The sequence below is a fragment of the Pelophylax lessonae genome (assembly GCF_965119305.1).
Source record: "Pelophylax lessonae genome assembly, chromosome: 5".
NCBI classification, from domain to species: domain Eukaryota; kingdom Metazoa; phylum Chordata; class Amphibia; order Anura; family Ranidae; genus Pelophylax; species Pelophylax lessonae.
In genome coordinates this window covers 166332034-166348050 of record NC_138772.1, presented here as the reverse complement: position 1 = coordinate 166348050, position 16017 = coordinate 166332034, and the positions used below count along the sequence as shown (strand labels likewise).

General features: G+C 45.3%; 1 protein-coding gene across 1 annotated transcript in view; it reads left to right on the top strand.

The window, feature by feature from the left end:
* The window catches only part of TOPAZ1 (testis and ovary specific TOPAZ 1), a gene marked incomplete at its 5' end in the record, with an annotated part of 460121 nt that extends 445467 nt beyond the window's left edge, over positions 1-14654 (top strand). Inside the window, one exon of the mRNA XM_082257639.1 lies at positions 14296-14654. Within this exon, the coding sequence (XP_082113765.1) occupies positions 14296-14509 (214 nt within the window). The 3' untranslated portion in view covers positions 14510-14654. The remainder of the gene's footprint in view (positions 1-14295) is intronic.
* Positions 14655-16017: the final 1363 nt, after the last annotated feature.

The following is a 16017-nucleotide window of genomic DNA, read 5'->3' as shown; positions in this document are numbered from 1 at the left end:
ACCAAAAGATCCAGTACAAAAATAAATGGAAAAAGGAAGGGCCAAACAAGTACGTGTATAGTGTTCCCACTAAGGCTCCCAATAGGAGTAATAAAGACTCAAACGAAGCTGGATCACTCAACAGCAGCACGCAGATGTCGTTCGTGTCGGTCCAGCCAGTTAGCTGCCATAGCTGGGTTTTTCAAAGAAGCGAACAGTGTCGTTCGCCACTAACCGGAGTTTTGCCGGGTATAGCATGGAGTATGCCAGGGGTATAGTTTGTAAGCGTTTCTTGACATCCGTAAATCATGCTCTTTGTTTCTGGAGGGCAGCTGAAAAATCAGGGTATATAGAGATATTTTGGCTCCCTGAATCTCCATTCTGGGTTGTTGTCTCGCCAGACGTAGGATTAAATCTCTATCCTTATAGTGCAGAATCTTGAGCAGAAACGGGCGAGCAGTGCCCCCCGGTGGCGGAGCCCGGAATGGCACTCAGTGTGCCTTTTCGACTGAGAAAAATGGAGACAGGTTATCTTTCTCAAAGGTAGTTAAGACCCACTGTTCTTTGAAATCGACTAGATTTTTCCCCTCCGCCTTCTCCGGGATGCCCACCAGGTGGAATCTATTCTCCATATCTTCTAATCTATTCTTTGCTTCTGACACCCCAGCAGAATTCATGTGGACATCCTGGGCGAGAGGCTGCAACTCTTCCTCCACCGTGCTCACCCTGCCCTCTAAAGCTGAAGTTCTCTCTCTAATCTTCTGCATATCCTGTCTTATGTGTAGTATTCCTTCCCTCATGCTCTTTACCTCCGTGGAGAGTTCAGCAAGCGAAGAGTCATAGGTGTGTACCGCATTCAGGACATCTTGTAGGGTTGGTGCCGCCGGAGCGATAGCAGATGCCTCCCCCTCCTCCACACATGGCCCACCCGGGGTACTCACTGCGGCCTCCAAGGGTGGATTTCCTCCGCCTGCTCTCCCCGACATGCCGGGTTCAGGTGCAGGGGATCTCCCAGGCGTCCGATTAGGTGACATGCACGATATTGGCTGCAGCGCTTTATGCTTGGAGGGATCGTGAGCATATTTCTCCTGCCTGGAGATTACAGAGGGCTGCTGGTCCTTTCCCGCACGCTGAGGCAACGGCCCGCCGCCATTTCGGGTCTTCTTCCCAGCGGGAACGGCTTCCTCTTTCTTCCGTGTCATCGTTTGGAGTGGGCTCCGGGGACCTGGGACCGGCATTAAGGTAAGAGCCGAGCGCAGGCGTAAGGATCTGGTGAAAGCTGCCAGGTTTTAGAGTCGATTTTCAGGATTCTAGAAGTCAGGATGCCGGAGCCGATGTGAAACACGCCCTTCTACATAGACGGTCAAGCCACAACCCCGATTCACAATCTTTACACAGGACTCTCATAACACTGTGTTGTGTAAAATTTTTAAAGTGGTTTTCACTGCTTTTATTTTTCTTGAATATAATTATTCATGAATTATATTTACGTGTTGCACTGTACGTTCACTGTATTTGTATATGTGTATTGATATGGTGAGTGTATTTTTGGGGAAGATACATTTGTTTTTTTTGATTGTGCTAATTATGGCATGTTTTTCACATTGGTATTATATTATCACATAGGGATTTAGCACTGTTCCACTTCACTGAATTATATAGCGATTATACAGTGCCTTGCGAAAGTATTCGGCCCCCTTGAACTTTGCGACCTTTTGCCACATTTCAGGCTTCAAACATAAAGATATAAAACTGTAATTTTTGTGAAGAATCAACAAGTGGGACACAATCATGAAGTGGAACTAAATGTATTGGATATTTCAAACTTTAACAAATAAAAAACTGAAAAATTGGGCGTGCAAAATTATTCAGCCCCTTTACTTTCAGTGCAGCAAACTCTCTGAATGATCCAATGTTGACCTAAATGACTAATGATGATAAATAGAATCCACCTGTGTGTAATCAAGTCTCCGTATAAATGCACCTGCACTGTGATAGTCTCAGAGGTCCGTTTAAAGTGCAGAGAGCATCATGAAGAACAAGGAACACACCAGGCAGGTCCGAGATACTGTTGTGGAGAAGTTTAAATCCGGATTTGGATACAAAAAGATTTCCCAAGCTTTAAACATCCCAAGGAGCACTGTGCAAGCGATAATATTGAAATGGAAGGAGTATCAGACCACTGAAAATCTACGAAGACCTGGCCGTCCCTCTAAACCTTCTGCTCATACAAGAAGACTAATCAGAGATGCAGCCAAGAGGCCCATGATCACTCTGGATGAACTGCAGAGATCTACAGCTGAGGTGGGAGACTCTGTCCATAGGACAACAATTTGTCGTATACTGCACAAATCTGGCCTTTATGGAAGAGTGGCAAGAAGAAAGCAATTTCTTAAAGATATCCATAAAAAGTGTCGTTTAAAGTTTGCCACAAGCCACCTGGGAGACACACCAAACATGTGGAAGAAGGTGCTCTGGTCAGATGAAACCAAAATTGAACTTTTTGGCAACAATGCAAAACGTTATGTTTGGCGTAAAAGCAACACAGCTCATCACCCTGAACACACCATCCCCACTGTCAAACATAGTGGTGGCAGCATCATGGTTTGGGCCTGCTTTTCTTCAACAGGGAAGATGGTTAAAATTGATGGGAAGATGGATGGAGCCAAATGCAGGACCATTCTGGAAGAAAACCTGATGGAGTCTGCAAAAGACCTGAGACTGGGATGGAGATTTGTCTTCCAACAAGACAATGATCCAAAACGTAAAGCAAAAGTCAAAGTCCAGACCTGAATCCAATCGAGAATCTGTGGAAAGAACTGAAAACTGCTGTTCACAAACGCTCTCCATCCAACCTCACCGAGGCTGTTTTGCAAGGAGGAATGGGCAAAAATTTCAGTCTCTCGATGTGCAAAACTGATAGAGACATACCCCAAGCGACTTACAGCTGTAATCGCAGCAAAAGGTGGCGCTACAAAGTATTAACTTAAGGGGGCTGAATAATTTTGCACGCCCAATTTTTCAGTTTTTTGTTAACAAAGTTTGAAATATCCAATAAGTTTCGTACCACTTCATGATTGTGTCCCACTTGTCGTTGATTCTAAACAAAAAATTACAGTTTTATATCTTTATGTTTGAAGCCTGAAATGTGGCAAAAGGTCGCAAAGTTCAAGGGGGCCGAATACTGTATGTGGTGACACTACAGGGATTGGCAGCTTTATCCACTGTTCATTTATTTTATATTTCTTTACTATTTTTTATGTATATCGATTTTTGTCTCTTTTTTATCATCAGACACACCTGGTAGCACATTCCTTTTTTAGATCATTCCTCATATAGTTATTATTTACATTCCCTTCAGCATGACATTTTGTTAAACATGCACACTATATTCATGAGCATGCTGCCTATTGCACCCTTTGGTTGCATCTTTATGAAAATTTTCCTCGGGCTCTGCTGGCTGACTCCTTCACGAAATCCACTGCCTGGCTTCTCCACTCATGGTCACTGGAACTCTACTATGTGCAGAGCTTAGTTCAATAATACAAATCCCCTTTTCTTTACCGCTCCCCCTGGTTACAACCCTCAGACTCTGCTCTGAGTTTTGATATGCCCTCTCTTCCTGTGTCAGGGTCAAGGATTACAAGGTTGCCTGTTTTAAGGTTGCCTGTAAGTCCTTCTCCTTTTACCTCTTCAAAAGAACTAGCTTTGGCACCAATCAAGTTTTTTCACCAACCTAGTATTGGAAAGGTCCCATTGCCCCTGTTCTTAGTTCTACAGACTGCATGTGGTGGGGAAACAAGCACACCATATGCAGCCTGTAGATACCCTAGCATTTTCTTGCCCATCTTGCCAAACATTTTAAATCGTGTGACTCCTTCACTGTCTTTCACGCAGAGATCTCCCAGCATCTTTAATTCCCTGATATTCATTCGTTTGGCACGTTCCAACCTTAAGGTTGGGTCCCCTTCTTTATTAGATCGCTTCTGCATACTTTGTAATCTGTTTTATGAGGTAGTTTTCACCTAGTGTGATAGAGAACCCCATCCTAAAAATTGTTTTCAGTTCTTATGATACAAGTTATCTGTTTGTAATCGCAAAACACCTAGCCTTGGTATCCAGCAGTTCTTGGTTACGCCTTGTATATCCTCTTCTTAACACCTTAGTTTTCTACTCCTTGTACACCCCCTTTTGCAAGAAATGGTTGTGCTTTGTTGCCATTGTGATTATCTGTGCCCTGGGTGGCCTTGATCAGGTGCTCTTTCCCATGCAGAGCCTTCCCTTTGTGCGCAAAGAAATGACACCCTTATAATTGTCTCTTTAAGAATGGAACCACCTTCTCCACATTAACCTTAACAGTCGTAGTTCTGCCTTGGCTCCCCTGTATTCTTTCTGGCAGACCCCTCCTTTTCCTATGTTACATGGGTACAAAGTATCCTGAAAGCCAGCCCTCCCTTGCTTTCCAGGACAATTTTGATCTCCTTCTCTGGGAATGTCATTCTCCCTCCCTATCTCCTACCTCGAAGGCATGTGAAACACTTCTGATTTGCCTTATGGGTGGGGTCAGGACTGTCATCCATGGCTGCCTGTCCCATATTCCCTTGCCAACTGACCCCTCTCTTATTCCTCACAGGATGAGGTTGGTCTTTCTATGTGATTCCTCACTCCTCTGCACCTGGCTAGGTGGTTATTTTGTTTTACTTCCATGGCTTCTGGTCTCAGGGAATGGGTCCCTCTTTTCCTACCAGTGTGGCTCCGAAATGTTACACTATGTCTTCTCACATGCCTGACTGAGGGGTCCTGCGCGGCTCTGAAATGTTGCACTATGTCCCCTGTGATGTGATCATTCTTCAATAAAGATTTGGACGTGGTGTGCTGGCAAATATGTACATTTTATCTGTGATGATTCCAATTTCAGCACGTTGTTGCTACAGCACAAGCTACTCCTAAAGTGTGCGATGGGAATATTGGTACTTCTTTCCCTAACTAAACCGATTCCCCCAAGAGGTTGTCTTTTGTGTGTTCTAGACAGCATCTAGCATCGGTCACAGGGGACTATTGTCTGTTTTTCAGTTCACGTTTTCAAATAAATTTTTTGGCAGTTTTACTGTTTAGGCCTCTACTGATCCCTGCTTCGGCTACACAGTGCCTCTGTTGTTGTCTGCCTGTTTGGGTCTGTTGACCCTTTTTGTTCCTCTGTGGCTTGTTGCTACTGTTTTGTTGCCCGCCCCTCGATTTATTGCTGCTTGAGGATGTCCTACAGTCTAAGAATCAACTCCTGTGTCTGTGTTCTGTACTGTACAATTATGATAGGAAATTTGGCATGCATGTAAATTAAAAATCTAGGAGTACAGGACACTCCTCTGTGATCTCCTTACTGCTTGCTTAAAAAAAAACTGGAGCCTCATGGAGTGGGTGGGGTTATATGGGGGGCCGTTCTCAGCTAAGCTTTTGCCAGTGTCCAATCACCTGAAGGTAGCAGTATATAACCCACAGTCTCTTCTCTCCAAACTTTTTTTTTTTTCAACTGGTAGAGGATGGGCTACACTCTTTCTCCATGGTCCCACAGTATGTAGGAACACAACCACCCTTTCTCCTGAGATGGACTAGGGATTATGGGATTTGTAGTGTGTGTAGAGTGTTGCACTTGAACACAACTAAAATTAACTGCTTGTTCCTGGAGAAGAGAAGGAAAAGGAGCGGTTTGGGAGCCTACAGAGGACATAACAAGGAGGCAGAAAAACATAGTAGGAAACAATTTCATGAAAAATAGAAAACCGGACCATTAAGTAGTGGGTGTGTGGATTATTTTTTGAAAAAAAGGATATTGTTTAGTGTCACATTAAGAGGGTAAGGCATAAGAAAAAGTAGTAAAAATGTATACAGCATCTGGAAGTAGTAAATTCTAGTGACAAAACGGAGAAAATGACCTATAGTCAAGATTATCTGTTTCCCTTCTACATGTTTGCACAAATATACATACAGTTGAGCCTGATTGGCTTAGATTAATGACGCCCTTTCTACTAATCTGACTTGTACTGTAAAGGGGAATAACAAGAGGTATTTAAAATAGTTTTCTATTTCGTTCATTGACGGACACAGCGACATATCTTCGTCGAATGGTTTATGCTCCTCTTCCTAGGAGTAGGACACTAGGCGGAAAATGGTTAACCAATTTAACAGAGCTTTTAGCTACACCCACGGGGCAGTCCCAGGTAGTATACTCCCTCTCCAAACAAAACAAGGTGGATAAACCACCTATCTCCTGCGCTCAGAAAAGGCAACTCCTTGACTGCTCTGCCCATGGGACTTTCAAAATGGCGTCTTGGATGGCTAGGATCCTGCTGCCTAAAAGGACTGGGGCAGTCCAACAATACTGCAAACAAGAAACCCAAAGAAAGGCGCATCGACCTAGCACATTATCCTCAATATAAGCTTTATTGTTAAAACATAGAAATGGCTACTCACAAGCAAAGGTATAAATCAATCTATACTCCCACTTCCTGCTCTAGGATTCAGGTTTTTTTCTGCCTAGTTACAAGTAAGGACCTAGTTCCTTGCTGGGATCTCTGGTTCTGGCATTTTTTCCTTTTAAACTGAATTTGTTTTCTTATTTTATTATTTTCTGTTCCTGTGAGAACTACAATCAATTTGGACTGGGCGACGGACTGGATATTCTAGATCCTTAGGGTCTCCCCAGTCTAGCCAACGAGCGCGTGCAGGCCTCAGCTCTGTACTAGATCGGCCAAGACCTAGTTCCACTGGGTGAAACACCTCGCGAGGACGCACACGATGGTTGCGGCCTGAGTCACCACATACCTCTAGCACGCAACACCCCCTATTCCAAGATGGGGAGGTGGTTTGTCCAGAGTCGTGCCCACCCGGTTCCATGGTGTGGTAAATAGTGTCCCCCCCCCTTGTGGTACTTCGTGGGCCTGGGCCCCTCCTTGGGATGGTTGGACCCCCAGGTTCCTTTCCATTCCCCCCAGCTCCTCTAACAGTCAGGTTTGGTCCTATCCTACCCCCATGTCCCCCTTCCTGGGTGAGGTAGGAGCTGGCTTTGCCACTTGCTCCAGTAAGGGTGGGTGGATGTAGTGGTTGCTGACCGGGCTGTGCGGATCGCACACAAGGGCCTTTGAGCAAGCTCCCGGTCCCCTGGGGGTTAGTGACTGGGCAGAGATGTCCTTTGGGCTCCCTGCGGTGGTTATAGGCTGGGGGGGAGCAGATGTCTCGTCTCATCATCTGCGGGTCTGCGCCTCATATGGCTGGATCGGGCCGAAAATTTAGTCCGTGGCTTTGTGGCCTGCTCGCGGCTGTCCGGGTACGCTGAGGCCGCGGCTTCTCAGCGTACTCGCGGCTGACGGAGCTGTCCGAGTGACTGACCAGGCTGTCCAAGCTCCTAACCGAGCTGTTTGAGCTGTGGATCAATCCAACAGAGCTGATGGAATACTCGCGTCTGGTTCGGGCCCTAAATTTAGGCCGCGGCTTTGCGGCCTACTCGCCGCTGGCTGTCCGAACTGCTGGCCAAGCTGACCGAGCTGTTGACAGGCTGTTCAAGCTGCTAACCGGGGTGATAGAGCAGCGGACGGGCGTCCGCCTTCCACCCGCTCAGGAGGGTGGACGTATGGACTGCCTGGTGCCCCCCTTGATCCGTGGGGGCGTCGTGGGGGGCTGCATGTTTTTTTGGAGAAAAGTGAAGCAGCCATTATTGTGTTGGGGTACTCTGCCTGCGCGTCTGCGTCATGGCGGGCCTTCCCCCTTTCTAGGGGGCTATGTCCTTTATTGTGGGCGACCCTTAGGTCTAATAGGTGGTCCTTTTGCGGACCTTTAGCCGACATCTCTGCGGGACTGTGGTCGGCGACCTCCCCTGCTTGTTAGGTTCTCAGGGTGAGCTTAGCATACAGCAACTCTACTGGGTTTGCGTCCACACACTTCGGGTGCACTGTGGTGAGGATGATTCTTCTTTTTACTTCAGCTGCCTTCTGCAGATGCATGGGGGTGCCATTAACTCCTAATAGTTCCCCGACGCAGATGGCAAACACGCATGTGTTCGAAGCCGGAAAAATGCAGGGTACCGCAGTACCGTGTGGTTTGGTGCAGCGAGATTTTAGAAATTGTGTCTGCACTATTTTTGCATGCCCATGCAAGGGCGCTGGTGGATGCACTGATTGTATCCGTGCAGGTAACTTTACACATGGGGGATGCAGCTATTGCTGCGTCAGAGGCGCTGGTCCCCCCGGAGCCCACAGATCCCCTAGAGCAGCAAAGGTATTCCCTTTTCCCGCCTACTGTGACAAAATTGTTGCGAGTCAGTGGAGTTCTAAACACAATATGGTGGTGTCTGAGCGTTTCGATAGACATTATCCCTTGAAGAGTCTCTGTTGAGTACTTGGGCAGTCCCACCTGTGGTGGACTCTCAGGTTTCCAGGCTGAATAATTCTGTCCTATTTCCAAGCTGAATAATTCTGTCCTATTTCCGGTGAAGGAGTCTGAGTATTAAAAGATCCTTTTGATGGGAGAGCCGAGACTTTGGTCCGTCATATGTCTTCTGTGGCCGCTTCGGTCCTTCGGCCGGTGTTCACCAGTGCATGGTGTCCCTGACATCCTGAGTGGGCAAGCTTTTGGGCCAGGATCTGGAGGGGGAACAGATTTCTCCTGCTTTTGCGTTGCTGGTTGACTAGTTGGTCCAGGGGTTGCAGTTAGTCTGTGATGCCTCTCTGGATGCAGCTCCCTAAATCTATGGGCTGTCTGACAGCAATGATCCTTCTGCGCAGGATATGGCTAAAATGCTGGTCTGCAGACCAGACTTTCCAGGTGGCCTTATATGATCTTCCCTTGGTGGAATCGTCTGTTCGGAGCCTCCCTGGAAGGCTCTCCTCCGGAGGTTCCATGAGGGCCTGGTCTGGTATGCTGATGGGGCCTTCCAGACCTACAGACAAACATCCCTTCCGCCTGAAGGGGCGCTCTCATCCATATCTGGGGTGGGGAGGACATCTTCCCCCTTTTCTGGACCCATGGTTCTCCCTGATTCAAGACAAGTGGGTCCACGAGCTGTTTCGGTCCGGCTACAAGATCGAGTATTTGATCGTCTCTTTCCCAGACCGCCTGCGAGGTCTTTTCGTGGCGGTGCAAGCCTTGCTACTACGAAGGGTGATTGTTCCAGTCTCGATTTCAGATCGTTTGTTTCATGTTTGCAGGTCCCAGGAGCCTACGGCCACACTACCCTGAATGCGCACAATCTCATCTGATCTCCGAAGCTAAGCAGGATCGAGACTGGTTGGTTTGTACTTGGATGGGAGACCGCCTGGGAATACCAGGTGCTGTAGACTTCAAGAAAAATGAGGTACGTCCAATTTAGGACCTCAAACTTTGAACCGCCTTGTGCGGGTACAGATGTTTCAAATGGAGTCTTTGTACAATAGTGGAATCCCTACATCAGGTAGATCTTCTGGCCTCTATCGCTATTAAGGACGCTTACCTTCATATTCTGAGATATGCCGGTCTTCCGCGTTTCCTCCACTTGCCGTGGGCGAGGAGCATTATCAAGAGATCTCACCTCAACCCCGCGGGATTTTTGCTAGTGCTGGCCCTGGTGTTGGCATTGTTGTGCCAGCAGGGGATTGCGATACTGGAGTATCTGGATGATCTTCTGCGAGCAGAGTCTCTGACTGCTCTGGAGGACAACAGGGTGATTACTCTGGGGACTCTGCAGGAGTTTGGTTGGAAATCAAATTTCCAGGTAATGGCACTGGTTCCGTCCATAGTTGGACTATCTGAGTCTGCTCTGGACTCTGCCTCAGCCAGGGTGTTCCTCCCATGGGAGGAGTTCCAAACTCTGTCCACATGAGACATCTGCCAGGGAGATTCTTGTCATATGGGGCAAGAATCCACAGTGTCTAGACACTGATCCTGTTGAGCCGGGGTACAAGAGGGTCCCTGACATGGTGGCTTCATTCTCCTGCGCTTTGACAGGTAAATCTTCCTTCCCTTGTATGGGATGGTGGTCACCACGGATGCCAGCCTGCCCGATGTGGGGTGGCGTATTTTGACAGAATTTGTGCTCAGGTGGTCTGGACTCTGGAAGAATCCAGACTACCAATCAATATACTGGTCACTTCTGGAGGTGTTTTCATCAGTTGTGTCTATGGTGGGGTACTCCCGAGGTGGTCCTGTTGGGCTCTCGTTTTCAACAGGAAGGTGCTTGGGTTTGTGGCACGGTCTTGGGATCCTCTGGCCGATGCCACAGACGCACTGGTGGCTCTTTTGGGACCAGTATCGTCTGATATATACGCCTTTCCTCTTTTAGAACTTCTGCCAAGACTCCTGCGTAGACTCGAGGCAGAAGGGATTACGGCCATCCTGGTGGCTCCAGACTGGCCTAGCCGGTTTTGGTACGCAGATCTGATACGGTTGGTCACCAATGCTCCCTGGAGATTTCCTTTTAGAAGAGATCTGTTGGCTCAAGGGCCAATCTTCCATCTTGCCTTACGGTTGCTGGCTTTTACGGCTTGGCTGTCCGAAGCCAGGTGTTGAAGGCTAGAGGATGATCTGAATCGGTGATTCACATGCTGCTGTATGCTAGTACATCTACTTCTAGGTAGTTTTATGATCGCGTTTGAAGAGCGTACTTTGCGGATGTGAATCTCTTGGGGTTCACCCCAGGTTCTTTTCGATGACTCGGATTTTGGCCTTCCCTCAACGTGGTGTGGAGCAGCTTTTGGCCTCGGGTACCATCGAGGGCCAGGTTCGACCTTGGCGGTTTCTTTCGTCGTCCTCTGGCTACGTTTTTTTTTCTGTGGTTTGCGCCTTTGTTCGAGGAGGTTCGCCACTTGGCTTCCCAAGTGCGTTTCTATTGCCCTTGTGGGATCTCATCTTGGTGCTGTTGGTTCTTCAGTAACCGCCGTTGGAAAATATTCACAAGATTCCTCTGCTTGTATGTCCCAGAAGGTGGTCTTCTGGGTGGCTTTTTCTTCTGCATGTAGGGTGTTGGGGCTGGCAGCTTGTTTGGTTATTCACCTTACTTGGTGGTTCACAGAGATAAAGTGGTGCCCCAGCACAGCCAGTCGTTCCTTTCAAAAGTCGTCTCTGGTTTTCATTTAAATAAGGCATGTGTTATCTTCCTTGTGTCCTAGCCTAAGTACCCTAAAGAGCTTGCCTTACACCAGTCATGTCCAAAGTCCGGCCCGCGGGCCATTTGTGGCCCATCCTTTCGTTTCATACGGCCCCCAGGGACACCGCTGATTTTTCTCAATGTCTCTCTCTGAGACTCATCACATCCCTGCCCCGATGCGATGGCTCGGGGGCGGGGTCTCGCCGTCTCTGGCCTCCCGTGGAAGCTTGGCTCGGCTGCTCCCGAGTCCCACTCCGCCCCCTGCTCGGCTCTATCTGCCTGGTGCCGCCCACGACTGCGCGGGAGTGTGGAATGAAATCTGCGTTCCTTCTCTCCATCGCACACAGCCACCTGTAGGAGCCAACCAAGGTTTTTGTGGTGCTGACCAAGGATCGCATTCATTTCTACAATTCTACTGCCTGTTTGTGGAAGTGTGATTTTATTCGTAGAGCACTGATGCTTTTTATTTCCTATATATACCTATATATATTTATTCCTATCTATACACCTTCATGTGCTGGCTGGGTGACATTATTAAACAGGAGACACGACTGGTCCTTACATGCAGGGGATTGCCATTCACAAAGCTGTGAGCAGGTGGAAAGCGAGGATAATTTTCCACTCTTCCCTTCAACCTTTCTTTTTGGTGGTATGAAGTGGTTTATGACCTGCTGGTAATACAGGGGTCTTACAGTTTGTCACCTGAAGTGGATCCGGTTTTCTGGCACCCTCCCTCTTTCATTGGACCCTACCTGTTTCTAGGGACTTTTGGGCCTTACTTCTATATTTATTTGATGTGTGCTAGACGCGTTTTTTTATTGCCCTGCACTTTTTTTTAATTTTTGTATCTTTTCTAGTAATCAATGAAGAAAAAGAAACGGCTGCACTCCAGATGAGGTCAAAATCCAGATTTATTGACTGGACATCCCAATGTGACAATAGTAACCAGGTAGACGCGTTTCACACACTACAATGTGTACTTAATCATTTATTGTCCAGTCAATAAATCGGGAATTTTGACATCATCTGGCGTACAGCCGTTTCTTTTTCTTCATTGATTATCCACGGAGGCGAGCCGGGGCGTGCACCGGTGTGTGTTATCAGGCTTACATACCACCTTGAGCAGTGAGTTCCTTTTCTTTGATTCTTTTCTAGTAATGTTTTTTTTTTTTTTTCATCTGGCGTTCAGATATGAAAGGCAGAGTGATTTTACTACTGTTTAGATTTGTCATTCATTGCAATAAAGTTTTCATAAAATAGTTAATTTGTATTTAATTTTAATGGTTCAAATGTCAGGCAAAATGGTCGGCCCTCACGCATGTTCACTTCATCAAGTCTGGCCCTCTTTGAAAAAAGTTTAGACACCTCTGCCTTACACTATTTAGATGTGGCTCGGGCAATCAGGGTGTACCTGGTGATGACTGAGTCATTCCCAAAATCAGATTCCCTATTTGTCCTTATGGATGGATTCAGTTAGGAGCTGGCCGCGTCTGCTGTGACCATTTCCAGATGGATAGGCAGACGGTGGTGCAGGCCTATTGCATTAAGGTGCAGGATCCTCCTTCCCTGTTATGGTGCATTTTATATGGGCGCTTATTGCCTCTTGGGACTTTCGTCATCAGGCATCAGTGGTGCAGGTTTGCAAGGCAGCCACCTGGTTGTCCGTGCACATTTTCACAAAATTTTTATAAGGTGTATGTGTTGACATCTGCGGATGCCTTCTTTTGGCTGCAAGGGTTTGCAGGCCGCTGTTGAAGAGGAATAGTCTTCTTTGAGGGTGTATTTTTTTGTGTCAGGTGAGCTCCGGTTGTTCCTGGTTGAGCTCCTGGATTACCTGGTTGACTATGTTTTAGCCTGTTGGGAATTGTTCTTGCTGTGTTCGTTTCCCACCCCTCATGCTATTACTGCTTTGGGACATCCCGTTTGACTAATGAAAATATGTCGCTGTGTCCGTCAATGAACGAAAGGGAAAACTGGATTTTTGTCTTACCGTAAAATCCTTTTCTCTGATGTTCATTGACGGACACAGCACCCACCCCTCTGTGGAGTTGAGTTATGTATTCTTCTGACACTGCTTGTTACAAAACTGAATCCTAGAGCAGGAAGTGAGAGTGTACCCCCTGGGACTTCCCCATGGGCATAGCTAAAAGTTCTTTGTTAACCCTTTTCCGCCTAGTGTCCTACTCCTAGGAAGCACAGCATAACCCATTCGACTAATGAAGATATGTCGCTGTCTCCATCAATGAACATAAAAGAAAAGGATTTTACGGAAAGACAAAAATCCAGTTATTAGTGATTTGCTTAGAATGTAAGTGCATTGAATAAGTGAATTAAATTGTGACTCTTTATATCTGCTTGGAGTTACGATTTAAGTTATAAAAATTTGGACCTTTAAAATGTGGTTGATCTTGCAACCCCCTCTTTTCTTCATTTTAAAGCCTGGCTATTCTCTTTCCTCCTTACTTTCTTCTTGAACTGATAATATTCCCTGTCACCTCATTATCCCCTTAACGGAAGCTAGTTTTGCATACGCAACTACCCCTTTTCTATTAATGGTCACACCTAACAATAGAATAGTATTCGTTTTCACTGGTGGGCAGTGTTTAACCAATTTGGCTGGGCTGTCTACCTCCTAGCTACTCCCCAGGTGACCTGTGATGGCATTACTTCAACTCTATAACCTTCTGTTTTGTATCACCAGTAGCTAAGTGCCAAAGCAATATTTTTTTTATATATGTATGTTCTACCACTTGTGGATGATTTGTAATGTACCACCTCAGTATTTTCCGTATTCCCTGTATATGTAACATCTGTTCTAAAACTTTAATAAAGCAAGATTGACCTAAAATGTGGTTGATCTTGTAAATTGCATTGCTTTCTTTTTTGTGGACAGCTAACTAGGCACCTGTAATTCAGTTTTGTTCAAACATTGGCTCATCCAGGTCATGCTGTCATGCTCTAATTGATAGTTTACACACACAATTGCTGGGAATTGCTTTAACTTTAGCACATTTTGCAGTTCACAGATGAAAAACAAATACAAAGTGCACATGGAATATGCAAGTTTACCAGCAACTTTACCTAACTGTATTTCTTTTTCTTAACCATTTTCTGTATAGCTAGCATTTTGTTTGGCATCTGTAAAAAATGGTTTGTCTTTGTATGTATCTATAAATTTCTTGTTTCTCCAATCTGTTTTCCTGCAGCAAGGAAGACGACAGTGCTAAAGGTAAAGACAACTACCATGCAGCATCGGAAAGATTATTGGAAGCCAGCAGGCTTTCAAGTCCCAGACTTTTCATAAAGCACTTGACTGTGAATAACCGCAATGAGCAGGTGTACACTCTAGACCACAAATGTTGTGTTAAGTGGCTGAACAGCAACAGGAATTGGGCTGTGAAAGTCTGGAGTTATCATTAGATCCATCTGAACAAGCAAATATATTATGCGTATATTTTTTGTCAGAACTGTAAGTAATCATTGTTAAATATTTTGAATCTAAAAATAAAAGGACAAGGACATTCAGTTTAATGGTTATATGTTTCGTTTTATTTTTACTTGTTTTTAATAGGCTTTAATTGCAATGTTCATGACTAGTTTAAAGGTTTATAATGCAATAAAAAGTAAATAAATAACAGCTAAATACACTTTTTTTGGGTATATATTTTATTTTTTACTTAATTTTAGTAGGCTTTTATTTGCCATGGTTATGACTAGTTTAAAGATTTATGCAAAACAATAAAGTCATGTATAGCTGCACCTGTTGTGTATGTATATTTATTTATTTTTTTGCATTTATTCTGAATCATACGAACGTGTATTGTATAAAGTTTCTACACTTGGTGCCTGGAATATGAAGGCTCTGTATATAATGATTACTTATTTAATTTAGAAAGGTATCTTGGTAATCGCAGTTAAAAATAGTATAAAAAAAAATCAAGTGACCATAAAGCCATTAAGAGATTCTAGGTTTACTGCTTAAAGCTGCTGCCATGTGTGCCAACTAAGGCAGTTGTCAAAAAGAGCACAATGACTAAACCTTTTATGGTAAATTGGTTTCTTAGGCTTAGCAAAATATAATCTCCTGCACAAGCGAGAATATGCATACATAACATACCAGGGCTGCTGGGATTGCAGCTTTTTCAAGCTATATTTCTTTGCTGTAACATATTGTTCACATATTCATATAGCTGAAATTTGCCAATTTGGAATATCTGTGCCAGTTTTGAAACCTGCTTAATCTGCCAATCAGCAATTATTGATGGAAGAATCTGATGTCTGACTTTTAGTATAGCAGTAGATAATTTTCCCCAGTAGCAAAAAGAGCACAACCTCTGCACCTGTCCACACATGACTTCACATACATCAGGGAACCTGGCAGGCGTATCCACACATCACTGAACATGATGCTGACCTGAAAACAAAGCTAGAAATGCTTTCTGAGAAGGATTTAATGTATTTTACTTTCTCTCTCTTGTCAAAAAGATTCATGCGTTTTGTATGTGTATCTCAGCAGAATTCAAAATGGGGAGTATTTTTAAAGAAAAGCTGTGCTGACGAAAAATAGAAAAAGGTGTCATCCATGGCAGCCTCTGAGCATGCTATTTGCCAGGCTGTCATGTTTATCCTCTGGCTGCAAAACTTTTGAACTACAGACCTGAGCAATGCATGCTTGTCCTAGTTCAGTGATTTTCCCAGTATTTAAACAGATGGGCAACCAGCGTTTTCAGAACTGGGTCATCGATAGCAGCATGAAGAAATAATCTCTTAAAATCGGACTTGCCTTCATTAATAAGTTAATCTATTAGGGATCGACTGAGTATCAGTGGGGCCGATATTCACTTTTTTTGAAGTATCGGCCACAAACTTGCCGATATGACTGATATCGCTTCAAGTGGTTGTACCGCAGGGATGCCTGCACCTACAGG